Source organism: Cyprinus carpio, chromosome A12 (genome assembly GCF_018340385.1).
Source record: "Cyprinus carpio isolate SPL01 chromosome A12, ASM1834038v1, whole genome shotgun sequence".
NCBI classification, from domain to species: Eukaryota; Metazoa; Chordata; class Actinopteri; order Cypriniformes; family Cyprinidae; genus Cyprinus; species Cyprinus carpio.
The window spans coordinates 24200484-24212630 of NC_056583.1; the positions used below are offsets into that span (position 1 = coordinate 24200484).

Sequence of the window (12147 nt, forward strand, 5' to 3'; positions counted from 1 at the left end):
TAGAGAGAAAAAAGAAAAGGGCTGAAGCAGGACTCTCTGTGTACACTCCTTCCTGGGTTGCCAGGTCTGCGAAACCAAAATGTCCCCTATGGGCAAATCCTCGACCAAAAGTAGCCCAATCACCACATCCCAAATATAAAACCTTAAAAAAGTGCAATTCCTATTCCTAAAATACATATTTTACAGTCATTGTTATGCAAACTGAAAAACACAGTCTCGTAGCGATCATAAACACAACTCAAAGAGGCCCTCCTTCACATAATGTAACATCTCATGCAGGATTATCATTGGTAGAATATACAGTGTTTCAATACAAAATTTCAGTCAAATACAATTTATGCACTATGTCAAACCATTAACCCGCAGGGGAGAAAATCAACCCGCTGCAAGAGTTTAAAAACAAATCAGACAAATTCACTAAAACCGCAAACTTGGCAGCCCTGCTGACATCGCAACACAAGTGACCAATCATTTGTCAACGTCACAGCTTACGTCACACACGGAAGCGGTGGCAAAAGAGACCAAAGTAATAAAAAGAATAAAGAAAAAATAATAATAATCATGTCAGATTCAGGCACATTTTAGCTTCCAGTAGCTACAAACACATCTTACCCCGGACAGTCAATATGCTGGTTTAAATTCGCACTGGTCTCCAGTCTTGTCCTCGTGTGGCATGTGTATGGCTGGAGGCAGCAAATAAATAACAATCCACTAAACTTTAGGCTATTCGACACCAGAGTCAAAATCTCAAATTAAGACATCCCCAACCTAAGACTGTTAAAAATAAGCAAAATCCGAAACCATTTTGCATGTAAATAATCTTAAACTGCATTTTTACACAGGCTTGTGCATGTAGGTACCGGTATCAGAACAAATTTACTGCTCTCTACGGGAATCAATATAAAACAAGAAAAAAAAAGACCTAAATAAATACTTTTATTTGTATTATTCATTTATTTTATAGACCAATGCAATGGGCACATTGGCCAAACTAAATAAATAAATAAAAATAAATAAAAAGCCTAAACCTGCCCAAAATCAAATTACACTACCAGTCTATACTGCATTTATATAATGCATTTTAATCGCATGCAAAATATTAGAATTCTTTAGAAAGTATATTTAAAATCACAAGTTTTTATTAAAATTGAATTCATTAAAAACAAATAAAAAATAAAATAAAGACACTTTACAAAACCACAAAATTGCAGTTATAGAATAGTAACATTTTTAGCTATATATTATTACTCAACAATGCAAAAAGCATTACTGAGGACATCCCCCTTCACAAAGTCAGACCTTCTTCTGGCTTCAGTGACAATTTCAGGTTTAATGGGCCCTGTTAACAGATTTTAAACCACTGTTAAGAAGATTAAACATAAATGTACAGAATTACAAACAACATTATAATTTACTGTACACCTGTTATGTGTTCACAGTGAATTTTGTTCTTTTCCTCCACACTTTTGTTTTGCATGAAGAATCTGAATTGTTCTCTCATCGCTATGGTTGGAGTGTAGCTGCATGCCCTGAAACTGTTTCTCTGTTCACAGGTGTTCACAAGAAAACCTTGACAAACAGGATTGGCATGGAGTCATTAAAGATCTCTCAGAATTGTGGAAGCGTATACATTTATAATACAGCATTCAGTGATCTGCAGAGGGAGACACTGCAGGTGAGAGTTACTTCTTTTCCCAGTCAGTCACATTCCACAGCTTGCATCCTGAAAGAAATAACAATGTTTATTATTACTTATAATACGACCACAAAGTCACATAGTAAGAAGTCTAAATGTTTGATGGCTGGCATGCTTTGCTTATCCTTAGGACCATTTATATATATATATATATAAAGAACTTGGTAAGCGATTACAATTCTTAATCCTAATTATTCACATGATGTGGTGATTAATTAATCCAATTCATGCGTATTAAAATTTGGAGAAATTACTCCCCCAAAAGATAATTTAAAGTCGTTGTTGTATAAGGTATCAAACAGGCATTTACAAAAGTTAGGTTTCAGCCAAGAGGAAGTAATATTTTGTTTGATCAGAGTCAGTTATATATACTCTCTTTTTGGACCATGTGAATAAAATGATGAATTGTATTGTACATTTTGGATTTGAATTGAACTATAACTTTAATAATTTATTTTCTTAATTTCATTTGGTATTCACTGTAGAAAATGTTAAATTATTTCTTTAATAAAATGATACTATAAATAATAAAGCCTCAGAGCTATCAGTAAGGTGAGGCGATGTTATTGAAAGCAGCCAGTTAAGTCCTCTGGAGTCATTTATTCATTCATTTTGATTAAGACTTCAATTAGGCTGGATTCGATTCAGGAGTGAAGTAAAGAGGTTCTTAATGGGTAGTTCTCAAGACAGATCCATTAAGGCCCGGTAATTTCGATTTAGAAGCGGATCATCACCATCAGACCCGATGGAGTGTGTGACGTCAAAGTGCGCCAAAGAGCTTTGGGAGCATCACGGCTGCTTGTGCTTTGGAATCTCTGGGTAGCACTTGGTGCTGAGATACGGTCAGTGCGAGCAGTCTGTCTAACTTACCACTTCAAAGATAACACATATGCCGGGGTTCAACGCGCCAGCGTGGTTCCGCAGAATTCGTTTTATAAAGGCAGTGGATTTAAGGAAGTAAATGCAAAAGCCAGATTGCTCGGAGATAGACAGTTCTTTGCATAATCTTTATCTTTATGGTTGGCAAGGTCAGGCCGGAAGTGACATGACATTGTGTCTACTGATGACGGAGATATTAACTTCTTAATGGGCATATTTGTATAGGATGGAGGTATCACATTTGCACTTTCGTGTGATGTGCACGTAGCCTGCAGCTCAATGTGATGCAAATATAGCAAGGGCGGAAGTGAGAACAGGAGTCACGTCAAATCGTTAATAATTTTAATGCATTATTTTTTCCCCCACAATTAATTAATCTGATTATGGCGTTAAATTACACAAGCCCTAATATTTATATAGATATAAGGAGAGTCTTTCTGGAAGAGTTAATTATACGGACACGAAAACAGTCCCAAAATCTAACGAAATGGATGTTACCACTTCATTTAGAAATCACTCATTCCACATTGACCAGCAGATGTCAAACACATAGGCTTGCATAGTTGAGTTCGCCTGGCCCTGTCACAAAAGGCCTTTACTTCTCAGAGTCATTAAGAAATACTTGATTTTTGTGTCAAAGACCAAAAAGTCAATCGCGCAACACCAAGTATTTTGACGCTGTTTGGAATGCAGCATGAGGTGAGCAATGACAGAATAACTTGTTGGGTTTTAATAAATCTCGAAAAAAAAAACAGCCTTAAAAATCTCATCATCAAACAGTTTTAGTGACCTAGTTGAATTTCGATTTATGTCTAATTGAAATGTTTAGATTTAGTAAACCAAGTGTGGAGAATAAATCAAAGTTGTACTATGAAATGTAGACGCCTAACCCTATGGAGATCTGAGCATGTCTGGCTCGCACCACGCTCAGAGTCCGATGCGAAATTCCGATGTGTCCACATTCCGAGCAACTAAAAAACAAAAAAAAACAACGCCGCAAGAATTATCAGTTAAACATGTTAACCATATTCAATGCATCACTCACAAATGTACATGTACCTTAAAAATATATCGATTTTTTAAAAAATGCAAGCCACTATTCTCCGACCAAAACATTAAAACAAAGCGTGAAGTGAAATACAAAGTAGTTATAATTCGGTTATATGCTAGTACTAATCTATTAACTATGGTTGATAGTCGCTGTACAATATTTGCATACTGCTTCAAAAGGGAAGCTCCGTGTCGCAAAGATAGGGTTGAAAACCGTTCAACTACGGCGGCAGGAAGTTTGGGACTCATTGCACAATAAGGGTGGGGTTGGCACGTTTTTTTGGGGGCTTGCAATGATACCCTACTGAATCGCCTTCGTGGGGTTCCAAACAGAAGGAGCCTCTTTCCAATTCTTGGCAATGCGGCCCACCGCTACAACCCGAATAGGCAGCTGTGTCGTTATACGCGCTGGAACGCAGCGCCTGAAACAACGGCAAACAAACGCAAGCATTCAACAAATTCTGGGGTGTTGGTGGTTTTTGTTTTTGTGTTTTTGTTGGCAAGTATTACGGAATATGCTCGTATAATTCCATGTTTATTTCCAATGATAGTGAGGAAGCTGTACAGTTGCTTTGTGCACCAAGCTGCGTGTGCTGAACCACCGGGAAAACTTACTTTAACACAGAAACAAAAAAGTTCATAGATTCAATATTTATACAGCAAAATATAATAATTTACAACGGTATACGTACAAATGATTTCAATTCAGCACATGCCCAAGACGGTACTAAGTTACGTGCCTATCAGAATGTTTAACTTCTGTTGTGGATGGCGGGACTTCCCCGCAACAACGGCGATGAAAAGTTATGAAAGACCAAACAAAACGAATCCATAAGCTGTTGTAATTATAAGATAGTACTTCATGATAATGTATAATATATATGACAAAGCTTGAAGCATAGTTATGAATGTTGTAACGCTACTGTTTGAGTTGCGTGTGCCAGCAAAACTGAAGCGCGCTAATTAACCCTCTAGGATAATAGCTTAACCAAAATTGCATTACTGGAGAAAAAGCGGAGTTTACAAAATGCATAAAATAACCACAGTATTTACACCGTACATTTGCACACAAGAATGATAATGCACCAGAGAACATAACTGTCGCTAGAACGTAACTGGGACTCCGTTCGAGGATGCGCTCTTCTCTTAAACAACGCGCTGGCTAACACGGCGAACAAGACTCAGTACATTACATTTACCAGTGAGGCGAAGGAGCTCATTATAAGATGGGTGAATGCGGATTACATTGTTGAGGTAGCACTGTATTATGTTTCATTTTCAAAGTGTTGCAATGGATATTTCAAAAGCAATTCAAAACCAGCCTGGTGAACAGTGCCCATGCTGAAGTGTCGCTGCAGGAAAGAAATGCCTTACTTATCGGCTCTAAGATATCGAGTCAAATTCGACTTATTCGTTTTCGCTAACGATAACAGAAAAATTAACACAGTATCAGCCGATAGCGATTGGTGGTGGCCGATAATCGGCCATCCCACCAAAAATCCTGCTGATACATCCTTGCATAATACATTGGAACACCAGTGTAGTTGAAAAAAAAGACATGCTTTGAACAACAGCCCTGATTTTTATATGGCAACGGTGCCGTACATGAACAAAAATTATTTTTATAAAAAAACGAGCTTGATTGTCATAAACACATTAAGTGCACCGGTACGCCCTAACCATAATGAATTTCCCTCACTGTTGTACTGTGCCTTAGCATTAGTGTACAGATTTATTCCTCTGCAAATGTCTCACCCTGTTGTCGGGTCTGACCGATCATCAACACGTGAACAGACAATGCAGTAAAGGTCCGAAACCCAGATCCATAAACAGACTGCACAAGATTTACCCCATTCATGGTTGTGATTCTGCAATAAGCAAAAAAAAAATACAAATGATTTGCAATGGGAAAAATAATGAAGTTACCAGAGATTAGATAGTAGCTAAACAACGGGAAAAGACGATCATTATTAAAGATCACAAAAAATACGGAGAGCCTAAACACAGGCCCGAGGGCCCGTCCGCGTCTGAACTATGACGTTAAAAATTGGAGTGAAGCCTGCCCGAGGGGCGGTAAAAAAGACGTGTGAAATGCAGGGCTCTAGACCTCAGCCTAAGAGATAAACGTTTAAAACTTTTGGTCATCCTGAACAGCAAACAGCTTTACTCAGTCTTACTACACACAGTCTGATCCTGTCTGTCAGCTATGACTATTTTCGGTCTTGCAAAGGACAACATGAGTGGAAAAACATATTACATAAAGACAGGAAATGCAGGCCAGGAGTAAGGCCCCTGAGGCGCGAGGCGTGATATTCTTGGTGCAAAGCGAAAATACGTTATGGGGGGTGGACTTCCAAAGAGGACATTAACCAGGTACTTTATTTAGCTCTAGTGCACATCAAACATTTAAGCAACTAGCCCATCTGGTTCTTGATCAACCACCAACTCCGGAAGCCCCACTACAATCGGAACAAAGGTAATCAGCACAATGACGCTAGTGGCCTCATAGTGGTAGACTACATGTTATTCTAACAAACGGATAGAATTTACTACGCTTCTCTTTGAGCATGTTTTTACTCCACATGATTTCTTTTCTGTGTGACACATAGGACAAAAACTTAAACTGTTAATTTATGACTATCTGATGTTCTAAATTAAAGAATACCATTCTGCAATTGCTTGGAACGATATTCTCCATCTGCCACTCCAACAACCTACTTCCATTTTGGTATTTATCAAAGAGAAGGCGAGCCAGCAAGTGAAGTGCAAAAAACTGGTAACGATTCTATTTTTCCACATCAACAAGTCTCGACGTGCAGTAGAAATCCATTATCATTTTGCCCATGAAAGGCAACAGGCATATTCGGTTGAGAAATCCGACAGCGATACAGCGCATTTGCTCATAGTGCACAGGGAAGCATAAACAACAGCATCAAACAACCATAAAGATCATTGATTACACATACTCACTAGATCATGCAAGCCTAACCAAAGCGGCTTGCTTAAATAAAAGTGCAAATGGTAGTAAGCAGCTTTGTTTTGATCCTGGTTCCTGTTAAACACATAAAATTACGTACGATAATAATAGAGGCCCAGATTCACTTTTATTTCACGTACATCTCTCATGGTTTCTCAAGCCCACACACCACAGTTTGCTAGGTTTCAGCCATCTCTCAAATCGTTTCTTTGTCGACTCCTTAATGTTTGTTGCATGAAATGATGAGCAATAACAGCTGACTAGAAAACAGAAGCTCTGCATGCATTTATCAGGAGGAATGGAAAGAACTGAAGCTAGATCCCCGAAAACCTACAACTTAATTGTTTTAAAGGCAGCTCATTTTACTCCCTGTACACCGTCTATACTAAAACAAACGCAATCACCAGTGAATTATTTTATGAGTATTTATATTTTTTACCGACTATATATATAACATGTATTCGAGATGTTGGTTTCCATAAAATATTTATCTTGTATCGTTGTGATTGTTGATTTTGTTATATTGGGAGTGCCTATATTAAATATGGGAGTAAAATAATTTTTTTTTTTTTTTTTTGAAGATTTTGTTTTTTATATCCTTGACATAATGAACGATATATTAATTATGTTTGAGCATCAGCCACCTTGCAGTTATATATATTAATTAGCAGGTGCTGAAAAACTCATATTGATCAGTAAATGCACAATAAACCATTTTTGCCATAAAATGAAAATGAAGATGTCTTAGTTTCTGTTGCTGAAACATAAAGTCATCATGATTACACTCGAGGAGGATTCTTTATGGTCTCATCTGACTGCTGTGTTGCATGGAATTGTGTGATTTTCTAACTGACTATGGCTTAAGGCTGTTTGTTTTCATCAGCTGTAGGATCAATCTTGTTCTCTTTCCCAGAACCAGTTGTTATTACTCATAGCAGTTACTCCTGTATCTTTAGCAATAGGTTATGGGTTTGATTCCCATGGAGTAGCGCAAGAACTAAGTCCATATTTAAACCTTAAAATACAATGTTAGGTTGCTTTGAATAAAAGCATATGCCACAGATCATCTGACCCATCTACAACATCAGGTTGTTACTCACAAAGCACGATAGTATTCCGGGCTGACCCCTTTTCACAAATTTTCACCCTTCTGTCAGTCTTGGTCAGGAAATACAAAAGCATTCAGGCCGCTCACATCACGACTGTGTGACAGCTTCTTCCCCCAAGCCCATCAGACTCATTAAATTCCAGAATGAAACCCAAGGGCTAATAACTGTACTAACAATAATGGGACTGGACTGGACTGAGTTACCACCCACTCTCACACAAACAAGTCACATCTTTTAGTTGTCTATCTTCACACACACACCCAAAATTTTTGCACATTGTGCACACTCAACTGTATGTCATGGTATGCCTGCCTCCCCACTGATATGTGCCTGGCTTCTTGTTAATTTGTACTGTGTGTCTATGGTGCTGTTTGCACCGTTAACTCAGTAATAAAAATGGACATTCATAACAGACATGTCTTGAAGGTCAGAAAAAAAAACACACACAGTTTGAGTTTCGCTGTTTCCTCTTAAAAGTTACAAAGGTTTGAGTTTATTAAAAGTCATATACTTGATCAAACAGATCCAAAATAATATGCGGTCCTTTCAACAGAAATCAATATAAAAACAGAAAAACAACTGTTTAAAAACGCTAACAGCCAGAATTTTATATAGTTCAGTAGTCCTGAGATATAAGATATGTAGTAGAGTTTAGTGGAGTTCAAATAAAGCTGTGTGTTTCATGAGCACTACATGAAAGCGTTCCACAATGAACAAAAGACTCGATGCTATACTATTATCTCAATTCTGGACGATTGTTGTCCTCCATCATGTCTGACTCTCAAAAACATCCAGTGCTGGCCCTCTACAAAATTTGGTGAAGTTTCGGTTTTGTTTTTGCAAGATGATCGCCGTCATGATATGATGACGGATGATGCTGATGATACAACCACAACCCACAGTGAAGACAGTCTCCTTGAATCCTGCTGCTGTCTCTGGATTGAGAGGTTCCTGATGGGTTTTTCTGGGTTTCAAAACATGTTTTTTGAGGAAGATTCCTGAAACTGAAGAACAATAATCCATAGTTATATCAAATTATAAATAACTTTCTTACCAAAAAGTTTGTAAGAATATTATTTATCAAAGTATAATTTTTCTTTTCGTTAACAGGGTTTTAAACCACTGTTTAGTAGATGGAACATAAATGTACATTTGCAAAAGATTACTAAAGTGATAAGCAAAAATGTTACAGTATGTAGTACCTCCCCTTTTGCGACAACAGTGTACATATTTCTGCTTTTTTCCACTCCACGAGTTTGATATTGCACAAAGCAATCTGAATTGTTCTCTCCTCACTGTAGTTGGGAGTGTAGCGCATGTGAAAACGTTTCTCTGGTTCTACAGTTCCGGGTTTTCACAGGAACATCTTGACGACAGATTGCAGAGGTCATTAAAGATCTCAGGGTATATGAAACTTATACTTTATAATGCAAGGCATTCAGTGATCTGCAGAGAGACGGCTGCAGGTGTGAGAGTTACTTCTTTCCCCACAGATCCAGTCACAATAATCAACGGCTTACAATGATATCTGAAAAAATAACAAAATATTTATCAGTTTAATACATCAACAGTAAAACTAATTTCTGTCATTTTTCACATTAAGAAATTCAATCAATTTAAAAGTTGAAGTGTGTCGCGTCTGCAAACATCAGTGGCCACCAAAAAGAACTGCAAAAAAATAATGACTGCTTCCATCCCCCCGACAGGTTTCCAAAACACCTCCCCCGTCTGCATCTGTCTTCATCTTATCACATTACTCGGAGTCACATACTGCAGCCGTGTTAATCAATAACACAGCAGGCTGAATTATCTTTAGAGAAAGTGAATTATCAAACAGGTAGAAGAAGTTTGTTCTCACTACTTCTCAGTACATTTATATTTGAAATTCATATTAAAAGCCAAAACGCTCTTACACTGAGTATTGTTGGTTTTTTTTAGAAAGAGCCAAGTTTTATAGATCTCAAAATTCAGAATTTTTGCAGTATTCATTATTTCAGATGGAGGGCATCTTCTACAATTCTCACAAACATTCCAGGTGAAGTTTATTCTCTCCGTTTATTCAGTCTTGACAGACAATAGCAGTAAAGGTCCAAACCCGACTTGTCGAATCGAGCTGCACAGCATGTTACAGCATTCATGATTGTGTTCTGCTCAGTAGAATATTACATACATTTGCAATTCATATGAAACTTAGGACTAATAGTACACGAGATTACAGAGATAGGGAAAACCTTTTTATCGGTGCTTTAAAGTATTGTGTTCTCACCGTGACCCTCACTCTGTGTGTCTTCTCACAGTCTGAGTATTCAATTCCTCTCTGACTCTCTATGCTGCTCACACAATCCTAAATACTGAACCTCTAAACTTTACACTTTCGACAGGACTGATACAGCCGTCTTGAGAAAACGCTGTTTATGTTGGTTATAAAGACATTTCTTGGCCAGCAGTTGGTGCTGTTAATAACCTGAAAATTTCCCCTTCATGGCGCCATCACTGATGATGACAGACCAACCAGTATAGAAAAGATCACTGGCTCACTTCCTGTTTTTTATTGATTACAGAATATGAATATTGGTATCGGCTTAATATTACCAGAATCTTGAATAAACCAAATCGGGACTTAATGGCTCTAAGCCTCTGAATACGCTATACGATTGACGTCCATTAGATCAAAAGGTGCCTCAGAACCTGAAAACATTGGGAGATTTTCCTCGTTGTAAAGGCACCCTTTTTTTTTTTTTAGTAAAACTTGTTTGAACAGAGACGTATTGTAAGAAGAGATATAGCCTATAAATAAAAAAAAAATAAATTGGATAAACAACACTTATCCACACCAACGAGAGAAAAATGTTTTGCATGTCCAAGATCTCTCATTAAAGGGAACCAGTTTTTAAATGGATGGCATTCAGCTGTAAATGCACTTGTGAGTCCGCTAAAACCATGTTTCAAAATATGTATGCAAGTTTATTGAAAATGTTCCATTCATAAACCAATACAAGCCTCCACCGTTCAAGCCTCGAGCGAGGTGTTGATCCATGTTGTTTAAGGTTGTCTGTCACAGGCTCAACCCTCACCCATGTGATATTTTGGTAATCTGGTTAGCTGTTGGTGATGTGATGATTTCATGTGATAGCTATTGGTCAAAGAGAGTGATTTCTATAGCAGCAGGACAAAGCTCTCTGCTGGTGGATGGAAGTTTGCGTTGCAACAGTAAAATTTTCGATTCATCTGGACACCAGAAAAGACCATTACCTCATAGCTCATTAGGGAAGCATCCCAAATGGACGATGTGAAGACTGCAAAGTAGAAGAAACAAGTACACTCATGCAATTCTTGAATGTAAAAGAAATATGAGGAAGAAAGAAAGTAGTTTGATAGTTGAAATCAACAGAAGAATGGAAATTCAGGGGGTACATTTTAAAAATCTTTAATAAAATGGGCAAGTAAAATAAATAGTAAAGCATTCTTTGAATTTCTTAAAGAAACCGGGATTAAATACGTAGAAATGTAAGCGCTCTGTAAATTGTTAGTTTAACCAATTTAGAAATGAGCTACAGAGCGGACATCAAAACTGAATATTAAGCGTATTTAACATTTGCAAACCTGTACCGAGTGATTAAAGATTATACACACTGTCTGCTCTTTCCATAATTGCTATCCTATGTTTTCTGGTATTAATGTGCTGTTGTAGACTAGTTTTGCCCATTGTTTTGCCTCTTGAAATGAAAAAGTTTTGCTGTTCACTTTCAGTATATTCATAGCTGTAATAATCTGTCTTTTTTATGCTTTATTATCTCTCCCTTCTCAGCTGTATTCAGTACGTAGCAGGAGATTACACCATTTTTAATGTTTCCGACAGACTCAATACATATCTTTGACACAGGCAACAAAATAAAAAGTGTGGATATGCAACAAAGAGCGCTGTGTTGCGGCTTTAACTAAGGCCAAAAATGATGGAACTATTTGTTAATGATTATTGCATGCATAAGCATGTGATATTTATTATTTTTTAATGGCATCAGTGCATTAACTAACACACCCGGAGAATGACCTTTTCAACGCTACCCCTCTGACATGTTTTAATATAGTTCACAAATGCATCAATCACATAAATCAAAAATCAATTTTGAAATCTAAAACAATCAAGTTACACGTGGCGAAGTTGGGTGTGTGTTTCATTATAGTTTGTTATTTATTTCTGTATTTTAGGCCATCATAAAGAGAGGCTGTACAAACATGGTCATTACATAAACTTCATACAAGCGAAACCACATATGAAAGCCCAGAAACAAAGTGAACGGAAGAATAAAGAAACGTGAAAGAAATAAAAAAAAAGTATAACAAACAATTTAGTGGTTGCCTTCACTTCACGATAACAACTAACTTCATTTTCTCCTCACGACCTTGTACGAGCTTAAACAAGGCAGCAATCCTCC

The 12147-nt window shown here is 37.4% G+C and overlaps 1 protein-coding gene across 1 annotated transcript in view; it reads right to left on the reverse strand.

Annotated features, from left to right (window-relative positions):
- Positions 1–12147, reverse strand: part of LOC122134385 — a 52675-nt gene that overhangs the window by 36666 nt on the left and 3862 nt on the right. Inside the window, exons 2-3 of the mRNA XM_042768079.1 lie at positions 3931–4047; positions 3466–3546 (exon numbers count right to left, since the gene is read on the reverse strand). Coding sequence (XP_042624013.1) covers positions 3466–3546; positions 3931–4047 — 198 coding nt within the window. The remainder of the gene's footprint in view (positions 1–3465; positions 3547–3930; positions 4048–12147) is intronic.